Genomic DNA, 14,892 nt, shown 5'->3' on the forward strand with positions numbered 1-14,892 from the left:
CGCCAACCCCTGTAAGCGGATGTACAATTTAAACAGATTGTCATTTTCATGGGAACTGTTATACTGTATATGCATAATAGAACTAACTATTTTACATTACAGTGAGTAATTAACCATAGTTAAAAATAGTAAAACGTAATAAATTGAAATAAAATGGCTGGATAGAAAAATACCAAAATCAAAACTTAAGCCTGTTATGGGATGACAGTTTTCTGATGAGTTTTTGAGCCAAATCCTGGAAGAGAAAGAGGCACTCTAGGGAAACCCTCAAATACCGTAATTCTGCAATTAATTATGAATTCTTCTTGTCAATTGCTATACGGTTTTATGATCAGAAAGATCAGCATTAAAGTGGAAAAATTATTATTGAAATGTTATAGTTTGTGTAACTTGGTTCCTAGGGCGCAAAGCCTGCTGACGCTCACATAAAGTACATTATTTCCAAGATTGCAAGACTTTGTATTTATTCCTATAGTTCTTCTACTTTCTTCTGTACACTTCAAATGTAGTAACACAGCAGAGCTACTTTAATTCTGGAAATGAAAGAAACCGGGACAATTTTTTTTGAAAATCGTGCTGACCTATTTCATGGTAGAAAGTTCAGGTCACTTTTAAAACTAGCTGACTTCTGATTTATTTCTTTTATTAAATGTCTTGCTTCACTGATCAAATGTGTGCTATGTCCTTGCAAGAAACAGTGGTGCCCAGTTACAAGGAATTATCCTGAGTTTATAGTATACACCCTTGAGTGATCTGACATCCTTTCCAGGAGGGTGCAAACAAACGGACTGACATTTTTTACTGTATCCTGCTCAAATCTCTTTAATCTATGTGACATTCACTACAGTAGGTAGATCTGTCCAAATAGTAATTAATTATTTCTTTTCATTTGTTGACCTATGTGACCACGACTACCCTGTTCAGGAGGACTAGGAAGTGCATGAGAACAGCTGTCTTGTTCACTTCTTTCACTGGCCATGAGAGAAACCTTTTGACAGATCATAGGTGATGATGATGTGCACAGTGGAGGATCCTTCAAGTCACTAAATGTTTGTACTCCAATAAGTTTCAGATATCCTGTTTGTATTAAACATGAATGATATGGCTTGTTGGAATTATCTTAAGAAATTTAATGTTACTCCTTAATATAAGTAACTTCTGTTTAGTTGTTTACAGCTGGTGAGAGCCATATTGAGTTATAAAAAAATCACTACATTTATTTGTTTAACAGTGTACAAAGACATTAGGCACTTGTCTTGTGTTATGCCACAGAGACGGTATTTCTATTGATGTCATTGTCCGTGTTTGCCTGGTAACACGTTTGTTATCCGTTTTATTTATTCTAGATGTTCTTGAGGTATTTAATACCGGTCAAAAGTTATATAACACTTCAGTTTTCCCAGTTTTTCTTCAGATTTAATTAGTTGAAATGCAATGAATGACCTAAAATGATGAAAAGGTAAGCAATAAACTGTAAGTTTAAAGCAATAAATTTTAAGTTTAAGTTAGCGAAACAAAAAAAGATGGAAATTTCGGAATATCACAAATCTGCCATCTCAAGACAACAAATAATCGGTTACAACCTACTGATGTGCTGCAGAAATTAAAGTAAATTAAGCCTTGCAAGTTGAAGCAAACAATTTGCAAAGGTGCCCCAACTTCTGTTGATTACTTAAATACCCTCTGTCTGCTTTTAACTCTTTCAGGGCGGATGTCGAATTTTGTCAACAGGAGGGGTTGAGAGCAGTAATTAGCTGTCAATGGTGACAAACTTTGCTGTTACATTTTAGTTCAACTCTCTTTGTTAGAAGCAAGGTTAGCTTCGTTGGTTTGACCGAGATTTCCCGTGCACATGCGAGTAGTGAAGAGCAAACAATGGCGTCGACATCCGGCGAGATATCTAAGCAAATTCACAAAGCAAAATACTTCTTGGACAACGTTCTGTTTTTTTTTTTTTTTTAATATTATTGGTGAATTGGACTCTGACTTGTCAGACTCAGATTTCAATGTAAGTGATCTGGAGGTGGAAGTCGAAAACAAAAGTGAGGTACCAACATCAGTTGATCGATACCCAGGTGATTGTGGTGCTGAGGACATTTGTGTAGCTGATGCGCCTACGGCAATATTCACCCAGGAGGACCAGCATTTATGATGACAGGAGGTACAAACCAGATTCTGTTGCACCACAGTCTCTTCTGCCCTTCCGTATATAATTCCTCTGTTCTAGTAAAGTTTGCGGTGTTCTTTCCTTGATAAAGGCAACAGTGCATGGCACAGATGATATGTAAGTTTACTTGCTTACTTGATGCTGTTTTCATGTGTTTTATTTTTTTAATTTTATTTCTGTCCATGAAGAACATGTATGGTTGTTCTAATTAGGAGGTCTGGGTTTCATATTATGTATTGCATGGTGAGTTGTCATACTTTGCTGTGTTCCTGAGCAAATGGAATAAGTGCCTGCTGTGGTATACATAAAATGATGTTAGACATGCATGTGATAATGTTATGTAAAGTGCTTTATGTGTTATACTCTAAACTTAAAAGCTACAGAAAATGAGACTACAGTATGCTGGTAAATAAGAACAATACAGGTGCAGTTTCTACTTTTTTAAAATTAAAGGTTTTGCAATTTTTTTTTTGTTGTTGGTCTTCATTGATTTTTGAAAATTTTAAGATTTATTTCCATTTTTGACTGTTTGAGCAGTGTTTTACTTATTATATTTTATAGTAATGTCCTTCTGGCTCCGAGTGGTGGATCTGAGGCTAGAGATCTGCACTGGCAATCTGAAGGTTGCCGGCTCGAATCCCGTAAATGCCAAAAGGGACTCTGCTTTGTTGGGCCCTTGAGCAAGGCCCTTAACCTGAAATTGCTAAGCGCTACATAAATGCAAAGAATTATTATTAAAGAATTATTATAGTCTGATATATCAGAAAATGTCTGGTATGATTTTATAAAACTTCTTCCATGAATATGAAGCTGAATCTGTACTGAGTCAGAGGAACAATTGCAGTTTATGACAGTGTAATAATAAATAACTGTTTTTACAGTCAAATGCAAGGACATAAAGTAGGAAAGTTGGCACACACTTGTGAAGAAGACTTTAAAAGCCTACAATAACTTAGTAGCTTTAAAAGAGTTTATTTTTCACTTACTCCGTCGTTCACATCATCTTTTTACTCCCTCACATTGAGATAATAGGAAAGCTAACATGAGTTTAGAGAGAATGTTATCTGTCCCTAGGAAAGAAGTTGCAGGGCATTGTGGGACAGAAGACCCAGCTTTAAGGCATATGAAATACTGTTGTATCAGACTGATCTTGCATCTGAAGGAGGGACATATTGATCCAAATCAGTAGTGTTTATATCATAGTTAAATTAGCTTATCAATCAGTTTTGTAGTGTAACATGCTTTGTCTTTATTGGCAGTCATGTTCTTTTTCTATTGTTAAACAAGAGTCAAAAGGTTTGTGTCCTGTGTGGTAAACCTGCACCTGCTCCTCTATGTGGAACTGGAATGTGTTTTCTGTGTCTCTGTGGGATTTATCTCTGTGTATATGTTTTTTTTTCCCCTCACTACAAAAACATGCATGTTTGGTTAATTGTGATTCTGAATTGACCCTGTGTGGTGTGTACATGAATGATCACTCAGTTTTAAGCCATTGTGGACATATATATACTACCTGAAGTCCTTGGCATTGTGCAGGTGTTTTTGCATAATGGTTTAAGGTAAGAAAGCAACTTTTTTTAATTTAAAATGTTGACCCTTTTCTCATTGGTGGCTGAAATACTAGTGTCCCAACTGTTAACTACACTACGTCTCGGATAACTATCAATTTCTCTTCAATCATGAGTTGATAATTTGTTGTTTTTCTTTTGGATTGGATTCTTTAATATGATTGTTTTCTCCCCGGAGTGGCACCTGCTTTTCACCCATTACATTCTTTATTTTACATCACTTGTCAAGGGAGAGTCATATTGATTGGCAGCGTGGTGGTGAAAAGCACACACAAGTATTGGAGCTTTGTTCAAATAACCATAAATTTGAACGGAATTGATTACACTATATTGCATTTTTTTTTTATTAAAGCTATAGAGTTTTTGTAGAGCCAACCAAATTATAGGTCAACGCTTAGTTCATAGGATCAGTTAACCCTCCCCATTATGCACTTTATTTGACACACTGTGCACTCACATGATAAAAATACTGACAAAATGAAAATAAACCATGATGAAACAGATGGATGCTTTACAAACCACTGACCAAATTCCATAGGGCATGTTGAGTGGCTCTTGCTGAGGATATAGTAATAACAGCGCAACGTGCAGATTTCATGCAGACCTTAGTGTTGTGAGGCAGGAATGACAGCCACTACATCTATGTTAAGCTTTCTAAACTTTTCTAAAGCTAATCATTATCTCAATAATTTAAGAAGATGACACTGTACCTGTTATCTTAGATGAGAGCCTGCTTTGTCCGATCCAAAACTTTGTACATGCTGATAATGGTGTCTTCCATCAGCCTAGGGGTGGGAAGGATGGCCCAAAATTTATATCATGATATAATTAGGAATTATCATGGTTACGGTGTATGTATCACAGTATAACCCATGTGCATATACTTTTTAGACTTTTGTAGGTTAATGGTCGGTAGTTCTACTGTGATGTTTCTTTTCATAAGGCCGACTAAATAAATAATAATATTAACGATAATGATAAAGTATTTATATAGCATCTTTTCCATGCTCAAAGCACTTCTCAACGTTTTAGAATGAACAACAGGAAAAAAAAAAAAACAAAGATCAAACACACAACACAAAATAATATCTGCATGAAACAATAAAAAAGATAAATACAGGAAACAAAAAGCTTTGCATTAGAATAACAGACAACAAAGCATAATAAAATAGAAAAATACAAATAAAACCCCTGGACAAATAACTAACATTGTTTGTGATAGAAATGCAAAACATCCTGAGCACCTGGACAGAGTGGTCAACTGAAAGGGTCAGAATGTCATTGTCACGGCCAGTTAAATGCCTCTCTCAACAAATAAATATGCTTTAATTTTTTTTTCTTCTGAGGAATAATTTGAGGCAGCCGATCTATTGAATGTATAGTCAAAAACTCTTTATTGTTCAAAATAAAAAAAAAATTTGAACTGATCAAGAAATAATTATATATTGCAAACACCATTTAAAAAGACACGAAATCTCTGAATATGTGTACTGCATAGATCAGGGGTTCTCAACGTCCGTCCTGGGGACCCCCTGTGGCTGCAGATTATTGTTCCAACCGGCTTCTGTTTTTAATTGGAATCCTGGACTAATTAAGTGAACTGTTATTTCCCAGATTCTGTGTTTTGGGAACAATATGGAATTTAGAAAACTAAGTTTAGTAAAAATAAATAATTAACTAAAAATTTAAATGTAGTAAGCAGTTACAGTATATGGGAATAATTTTTTTTTTTTTCTTCATTTTAGCAATATTTTTATCTTGATGTTCATTCTATTTTTCCAGGTGTTCTAATTGTTTAATTAATCCATCGTTTTCTAATTAGTGGGTCTGACGCTAAAGTAGTTGCAGCCTTTCATGATTCGGTGTTTGCCTGGGTGTCTGCTCTGCTCATTTTTAATTGTCATTGATATGATACAATGAAGGGAGCAAACTGCACAGAGAAAGGGTAAAACATAATGAAAGCAACAAAAGTGAGTTAAGCATTTAAATCTATAGGAAAAGCAGAAATATTTCTAAACGTCTTATAAATGTAAAAATCGTGCCTCTGCGCTTTCTTAATGTAGAATAAATGAAGAGAGAAAAAAAGTACCTGTGATTAATTGAAATCTATGTTATCACTGATTATGAATCTGGTTTAAGCAAAAACCTGAAGGCACAGTCGGCCCCCAGGACTGACTTTGAGCACCCCTGGTATAGACTGTTTTTATTGTCAACTAGCCGTTACCGTGGCTTCACCCACATAGTAGTGAAACAGGACATTGAGGGCGGCCCTGCACGGTTCCTTACTCATGATATCGCGCTTCCCCCTCCCCTTGGCCCGCAGCCTCGAATTAACATGAATATATCGCTTCTGCAAGTGAACTATGATTCTTAGTGCAATGGGAGAAGTCACAGAAATCAACCGGAATGTTCAAGCAAATTCTAGAAAAAAGCCCAATCTAAATCTGTTAAGTAGTTATCTCATTTGCTAGCTAAACGAATGCAAGATACGACCCTGAGTCTGGCTCGTGAGTGAGGAGTGCACAGCCCCCCTCGGCCAACTGCGTCTTTCATGGATTCGCACAAATAAATCATTACTGCAAGCGAACTATGGTAGAGGTATCTAAATCAACCAGAATGTTCAAGCAAATTTATAGGAAAAAACTCGATCTAAATCCGTTAAATAGTTCTCTTGTTAAAAACGAACAGACAGACAGAAGTTGGATTTTATTTATACTAGGGGGCAAAACCCCCTGCTCTATTTGCTAACCGGGGCACGCTTTTTACCAGCCACTTCGTGCAACTGCCACTCACGTTGTGAAGGGGTGGAGGCTGAACGCACGCTAAGGAGATGTGGATAGATCAGCTGCTGGCTTGCTGCTGCCGAACTGCATGTTTTGCTTGTAGTGCTGTGCACCGATCATTTAAAAGTCTGTACAGCAGCTGTCCTTTTGTCTCACTTCTTTGTCTTGCGGAACATCAAAGTGTCTTCCGAGAAGATCATGTCTCAACCCAAGTTTTTTTTTATTATTATAGAGAGATTGTTTGATTTTTTTTTTTAAATATTTTTTACGGTATAAATCCTCAAAAAGCTATTCTTCCCAGTTCATTTGGTTCCCCATTGAATAAAAACAAGCAAGCCTAACTATACTTTAAAAGGTAAACCTGTAAAACTTTAATATTGCTCTTCAAAACATCTTTATGAAGGAAAGAAAGAAAGCCTATCGTTTTTCTCACATTTGCGTAGCTCGTATGGTTTTGGGAAGCATTTAAGGTAGTCTGCATCTGTGTTTTTAACACACAGCCTGCCCACCCACAATGTGCCACCTCGTTTCTCCACATCAGGTTGATACTGCTGGTGTACTTGGTTTTGCAATCTTGGAATGCAATTTAAGGTTGAGTTTATATACTTTTTTTTAGCTAACTGAAGCAACAGGAGTACTGATACTTTTCAGATTAGCGTACAATCAGTTTTATTACTTGTACTGAAAAACTATGAGTGGTATTTTGTCTGTGATTATATTGTATTTGTCTGTTGGAGAGTGAGACAGCAGTTTACATTTTGGTAGCTATTTACAATACGTGTGAGTAAATGCATGTGATTCAGTACAAGTGGCAGCATTTCACTGTAGCTGTTCGCAAATTGTATATATATTTTTTCTGTAGTCTCTTTAGTGTTTAGACCAGAGCATTACTTGGGCTGTGAAAACCGTGCTAAAAGCGTTAGTCTTGAGTGTCACTTGGGCAACTGTACAGATGCATCTTGCCAAATTGTTGGAACCGAGAATCACTCTGGCTGTAAAAAGTGCTGTCAGTGCTGCCATTCTTTGGAGAAATTATGTATGTTTGTAGGTTTTCACTAATTATTACCAAACAATGAACACTTTGAAAAGAATACCCATCTAGCTCCCAAAATGAAGAAAATTTGGGAGATATACCGTGCGATTGTAGTCAAACTTCAGAGCATTTACATTCCGCACCGTGATGTCAGCATCGATGAAAGTCTCATGGTTTATAAGGGGAGACTGTCATGGATATAGTACATTGCATCAAAAAGTGCAAGATTTGGCTTAAAGCTTTACTGTACAAGCTTTGTCAATGTAAATCGGGATACATTTGGAATTCAGTCCTGTACACAGGGAATGGGACAATGTTAGATCCGAAATACAGGGAGTGCAGAATTATTAGGCAAGTTGTATTTTTGAGGATTAATTTTAATGTGGAACAAACACAGTGCTATCAGTCAATCCAAAATGTTAATAAACCTGAAACATGAATGCTTCACAACGGAAATGTGAGTATGAACATCATCAGGGGAATACATATGTGCGCACAATTATTAGGCAACTATTAGTGTGCAGATTTATTATGCAACTAAAGGAAAAATGAAAATTTTTCCATCTCACTTGTTTATTTTCATCTGTTATAGTGAGAATAATAAACAAACACCTCAAAATTTACAAATAAACATCTCTGACATTTCAAAAAAAATCAATCAATCAATCAATGACCAATATAGCCACCCTTCTTTCCAATAACAGTCATAAGCCTTTCCATTCATGGAGTCTGTCAGTTTCTTGATCTGTTGACGATCAGCTTTTTGTGGAGCAGTGACTACAGCCTCCCAGACACTCTTCAGAGAGGTGTATTGTTTTTCTCCCCCGTAAATCTAGCGTTTAAGAAGTGCCCACAAGTTCTCGATAGGGTTTAGGTCAGATGAGGAAGGGGGGCCATGTCATTATTCCTTCATCTTTAAGGCCTTTACTGGCTGGCCACGCAGTGAGAACTTCAATGCAAGTGATGGAGCATTGGCCTGCATAAAAATCATGGTCTTTTTCCTGTATCACTGTTTGAAGAAAGTGTCTTCGAAAAACTGGCAGTAGGTTTGGGAGTTGATTTTGAGTTCATCTTCAATGCAAAAAGGTCCAGCTAGCTCATCTTTAAAAATACCAGCTCATACCAGTACCCCACCTCTACGTTGGAGTGGAGCTCTGTGCCCATTACTGATCCACAGGTCCATCCATCTGGTCCATCAAGAGTCACTCTCATCTCATCGGTCCATAAAACCTTTGAAAAAATTCTGTCTTCACATATTTCTTGGCCCAGTTTTGACGTTTCAACTTATGTTTCTTGTTCAGTGGTGGTTGGGTTTCAGCCCTCCTTACCTTGGCCATGTCTTTGAGCACTGAACACCTTGTACTTCTGGGCACTCCAGGTAGGTTGCAGCTCTGGAATATGAAAGTACTGGAGGATAATGGGTTCCTGGTAGCTTCACGTTTGATTCTTTGCGTCTTTTGTTCTCAACACGTTTCTTGTGACCCTGTTGACTATTTGCAACAAAATGTTTGATGGTTCTGTGATCACACACCAATATCTTAGCAATTCCAAAAGTGCTGCATCCCTCTGAAAGACTTTTTACAATTTTTGACTTTTCAGAGTCAGTTAAATCTCTTTTTTGGCCCATTTTGCCTGAGGAAAACTAGCTGCCTAATAATTCTGCACACCTTGATATAGGGTGTTGATCTCCTTAGGCCACACCCTCCCTCATTTCACAAATACACACCACCTGACGTGCTTAAATCCAATAAGCATTCAAGTTAATACAGCTTGGAGTTGGAATATACGCATAAAAATTATGATATGGTCAAAACACTCACTTGCCTAATAATTGTGCACACAGTGTACAATCAGTACGGCACTGCTACGTCAATGGTGCTGGTTTTGATAGATGCGCTGCTGGATCAAGGCTACTGTGTAACCATTGACAATTTGTATACTTTGCCAGAGCTGTTTGACATCTTGCTGCAAAGACTGAGGCATGTGGAACAGTGCATCCTAACTGTCATGGCATGCTTGAAGACTTTGGCAGAACTAAATTACAGCAAGGTATGCTAGTAGTTTGGCAAAAGGGTAAAGTTCTTGCACTGAAATGGAAGGACAAGAAAGATGTTTGTTATCTTAGCACTGTATAATGTAGCTACAGGCACTGTACAGGCAAAAACGCAACAAGCAACTTACCGAAGTCTTGAGCTGTGGTCGACTACAATAGCACAATGGACAGCGTAAATCGTGTGGATCAAGAGTTGACTTTCTATTCTGTTATGCGGAGGCAACAAACAAAATGCTATAAAAAGATATTTTGTCATCTGGTAACAGTGCATTTGGAATGCATTCATATTATACAAACAAAAAGCTGTCAAAACTGTTTCTCCTGCAAACTTTACATGCCAGCTTGTAGAACTAATTATTGCCACACATCCAGACGCGGTCGACCCAGCCCATGGTGGATCATTCCAGAGCGTCTTATTGGTAGATGATTTTATTGATTATATACCTCTAACAGAAAAAAAAACGGAATCCAACTTGTACATGTGTAGTGTGCTGTTCAAAAACTTATCAATCTGGAAAGAAAATTCAAAAAGAAGCATGCTATTGTCCCGACTGTGAGTTTGGATTGTGTCTTTAACCGTGGTTTAGGATTTACCACACAAAGGACTCATTTTGAGATTATATACTGTTTTGTTAACAGTAATAATAATAATACTAATGATATTATTTTTGTTATTATTGTTCATTTCATATTTGTATTTATCTTTACTGTTACTATTTAAATCATTATTATACTTTTGAGATTTAATGTGTAACATGTATTTTTTTCATGACAAAAACGTTTTTAATAGGTTTTTTTATTGCAATAAAATGCAATGCTAAGGAGTTTAAAGGAACCTCATTCATAGCTAAGTGCCACGTTGCATCGGTTCTTCTTTGTTCACAGAGAAAGCCCACTGTTTTTTCTTTGCTGACCTTTTTCATATGCCATGTTGTGTCAGAAGGTAACGTAATGCCCACTCTCCACCACGCTAATACAGCAAGTGCATCACATCTGCGACAGTTAGCAAAGGCAACTTCTTGATGTGCTAAACCTCAGTTAAAAGGATAAATGAAAATTACCCCAGGTTGGCAAATTTCTACCACTGTCTCATTGCTACTGGCATACCACACAACATTAAGTTGGACCAATGAAAAATTTCACTAAAATTGTTTCAGCTGTTTTTGTGTAACAAGTGAACAGACAAACAAACCTATTAGAATATGATTTATGCTGCCAGTCAAAACTTTGCTTTAAGATGGAGGGTTTTAGTTGTTCCCGGAAGAATGACCATTTATAATATTTTGAAGTGTCCTTTTTTCAGTTTTTGATAGCCTAAAATTTAAATTTTAAACCTCTGACAGTTTGTTACTAACATTTTGACTCTTTTAGGTCGTTTATTGCCTTTCAGCTGATCAAATTTGAAGAAAAACTGGAAGAACTGAGGTGTTCTAAAATGGTTGACTAGTAACGTATATAGCTATATATAGATTTCATTTCTTTCAAGCAGTGAGGGTACTATTGATGGTATTATTTAAGAATGAATTGTATCAAGTACTGCAGGGTCAAAATGAATTGGACAAAAGGGTCTTTGTTACAATCCCTCTTGAGGGGCATACTGTACATGCTTGCTGAAGCAGCAGATGTAAAACACAGAAATGCAGCTTTAGTGTGTGGTCTAAGATCACCTCACACTAAAGTATCTGTGTTACATGTAGTTTGATCAAAGACAAGCCATTTATTGTAACATGTTTGTCACATGATGTTGCATTACTAAATCGGCCTTGCAGAACATCATTTAAAGTGAAAAATCGCACAGAATGTGTGGTCTTGGAGGAATTAGTCCTACTTGGGTAATCTAAGGCATCTGAGGCCTTTTTGTTAGTTAGAGATTTACTGGAGAAACAACACATTGTTAGAAGATTAAGCAATGTGTTTTGCGCCCCCCCACTCCACACCAATATTGAGCTTTTCTTTATAGCTCCTCATCTTTTTTTTTTTTTTTTTATTTGAACAAAAAGTCAGAACTTATAATTAGCCTTTAAAATACAAGGCTTTCTGCTTGTTGCCTCTTGTGTGACGGATTCCACGACATCCGCTTGATTAACCTGGCAGACTAGGGCCAAGGGTGAGGATGGAGGTAGGGTTAATTGGATAAAATTTAATCTTCACACCACTAACGGTGGAAGATCAGAGGATAAGGGAATTAAGATCCGGTCCTGTGGTAAGATAGTTACCAAACATGTCAGAAAGATTACCACTGGCAGGAGATCACTTGTCAGGCGTGCAAGAAGATTAGTGTTCCTATTTCTGAGAACAGAGGAAGATGTTACTGTAAATTGCTTTGAATTGCTGTGGTTATGTTGTAGCCCACTTGGCCGGTGTTTAAGGCACAGTTTACTGGTTACTGACAGTTTTCTGGCTTCTTAAAATGACCTTATCTACTGCAATTTTCCCTTCTGGGCTTTTTAGTGGTTTTGACTAAAGATAAAGGTGAACAGTGAAAGCATCTAATAAAAGAGCAACAGAATAGACATTATCCACAGTTTATTACAGGTAGTATAGTATATATAAATATATGTCAACTTCAAAGAGTATCTGAACATCTAAACAATTTGACAATACTCAAAAAAACAATAGGTCTTTAAAATATATATTTTTAAGGGATATTGTTGATATAAAGTTTATTTTGTTCATTTCCTTTTATAAACATCTTAGGGCCTCTTTGAACATATTATACATTGATTTTCCTTTTCTGTCTCTGGAGTTCAGTTTAAAGAAAGCATATATACAATACAATACAATTTATTTTAATATAGCCCAAAATCACACAAGAAGTGCCGCAATGTCCTTTAACAGGCCCAGCCTCTTGACAACCCCCAGCCTTGACTCTCTAAGAAGACGTGGAAAAACTCCCAAAAAATCTATTGTTGGGGGGGAAAAAATGGATGATACCTTGGGAAAGGCAGTTCAAAGAGAGACCCCCTTCCAGGTAGGTTGGGCATGCAGTAGGTGTCAAAAAGAAGGGGGTCAATACAATACAATACAATACAATACACAGAACAAATCCTCAATACAGTATAAGAAATCAAAAATTTACAAGTATGGGGCAGAATTTAACAGTAGATGATATCCCATATATGTGTACCATTTTGGACAGGAGGTGGCATACTATTCCTAGCAAATGTAAAGACTTGCTAACAGATTTAAAATCAGATTATGTTGTCCTTTGTTGGAGTGCCTGAGGGTGTATGCACATCTTTTCTAAATTACTGTAAGAATAGCATAAAACCACATAACTTTTACTATGAAATAACTAAATTTTCTGTTGTCTGGAGTCCGATTGGTGTTAAGTTATTCCGAAACTGTGGGGCCTGATACTTATTTAGATGCTGCCATCTTTTTTTTTTTTTTCCCCCTTTGCCTAGAAACTGCTTTGAATTCTTCAAGTCTTTTTTTTTTCTTTCTTTCAAAGAAAGTGCATACGTTTGTCATAACCTCACTTTCCAAATATAACATTTCAAAAGTGACATGAAACAAGATCAAACTGACATATACTGAGGAAATCAAAAGGCCGTATTTGTCATCTTATTTTAACAGCATGGAAAACTTAGCAATTTATGACTTATTCATTCTTTTTTTTTTTTTTTTTTAAATTCAAGTGATGAAAATCATCCAATAATGATAAACTCCTTTAAGCCATCTATAAATATTTCTGGTAACATCCTTTGAATAACAGTGGCTAGAACTGATTCTGTCAGAATCAAGTTTTTTTTTTTCTTCTTCTTCTATAGTTTTTTTATTGGTTGTTCATAAGTTTTTAATTGTGGATACTCAAATTTTTGCAGCATCCCACTTGTTTTAATCTGTGTGCATTTATGTATATATTTCCACTTACATTCTCTGCATGTATAATAAAGGGATGATAAGCATAGTTGTGCCTGAATAGATATTTTGTCTGTTCGCATATAGATTATAATCTTCTTCTTTTTTTAATACCTCAATATCTCTACCTGTACTACATATTTAAATATATTTTCAATAAACTATGTAATGGCTATACAGTTTAATCACCAACTGACTCTTATGAGCATAGGTGTAGTAAAATTATGAATATTTTTAAAGTGTATATTTAGCATCCATATATAAAGAGAAATGTTTTCTAGAAATTTTAATTTTTAACATAATTTACCTAACAAAGTGTTTGTTTATGTGGTGATGGATAATTTCAAATTTTGAAAAAGTAAATAGTGCATTTTATATTTGCCTTCACTCTTACTCTTTTATCCTCATATTGTGCAAATAAAAGCCCCTTTTTTTGAATGTATGTATAATACGCTTATGAATGATCCATTAATTTAAAAAAGCCTGTATTTTCTAGGTCTAATCTTATGACTGGAGGATACGGAAATCTGGGAGGTCCTGTCAACCCCTGGTTATTAGATGAGCCTGAAGAAACAAGAGGATTGGGTATTAAGGAAATTCAGCAGCAGCAGCAGCGGATTATTGAAGGTAAGGAAGTTTCGTATTCCTCCTTGAATACATCACCGGAGAACCTAATTATCCACTTTGCCTGCCTGCATGTGTGCATTATTGCGTAGAATAGGAACAGTGTTTTAGTAAAGCATTTTGTTCATTCAACACTCTGTATCAAATTTGAATTGTGTGACAAAAAACAATTTGGCACATTGTCTGTTTCTAAAGATCTTGTCAAGTTGTATAATAAAGCATTTTGATGAAAGAAATGCAGTCCTAAGAATTTGTCTATACCATACTTTAAAATCATTCCTGACTTTTTCTTATATTATGAAGTATAAAACCACCCATAAGTGTCAAGTTTATAAGATTCTGAAACCTGTTAACCTTTTTTATTTTAATAAAACCAGCCAAGTTTTTTTTATTTTTTATTTTTATTAATTGTCAGAGAAAAACCTGACTCCCTAAAAACACCGTTAAAACAGGTAGGCCATCTTAATCCTAGAAACGGTTGAAAATGAAATGGCAAAAATAGTAACTTGAAATTTCTGTCAATTATTATTTACTGGTTTTCTCTTTTCATTTATAAGAGTTAGCTCGGGAGCTAATCAGATCAAATGAAATACTAGTTTTCTAACAGGATTCACACTGGTTATAAACTATGAACCTTTGAGCCCGGGTGTATTTGACAAAGATGACATGGTACTGGCCCGAAACATACGGGGTTCCATGGTGGAGTGTCAAGACCACACACAATGTATGCAAAAATGATTTGGTATTTATTTATCACCAGTAGTTCATTTCTATTTTTTTTTTTTTTATTCTTTTTTTTT

General features: G+C 36.0%; 1 protein-coding gene across 1 annotated transcript in view; it reads left to right on the forward strand.

The window, feature by feature from the left end:
* The window catches only part of stx8 (syntaxin 8), a 145,404-nt gene that overhangs the window by 23,438 nt on the left and 107,074 nt on the right, over nt 1–14,892 (forward strand). Inside the window, exon 5 of the mRNA XM_039739869.1 lies at nt 13,965–14,095. Within this exon, the coding sequence (XP_039595803.1) occupies nt 13,965–14,095 (131 nt within the window). The remainder of the gene's footprint in view (nt 1–13,964; nt 14,096–14,892) is intronic.

The sequence above is a fragment of the Polypterus senegalus genome, chromosome 17 (genome assembly GCF_016835505.1).
Source record: "Polypterus senegalus isolate Bchr_013 chromosome 17, ASM1683550v1, whole genome shotgun sequence".
NCBI lineage: Eukaryota > Metazoa > Chordata > Cladistia > Polypteriformes > Polypteridae > Polypterus > Polypterus senegalus.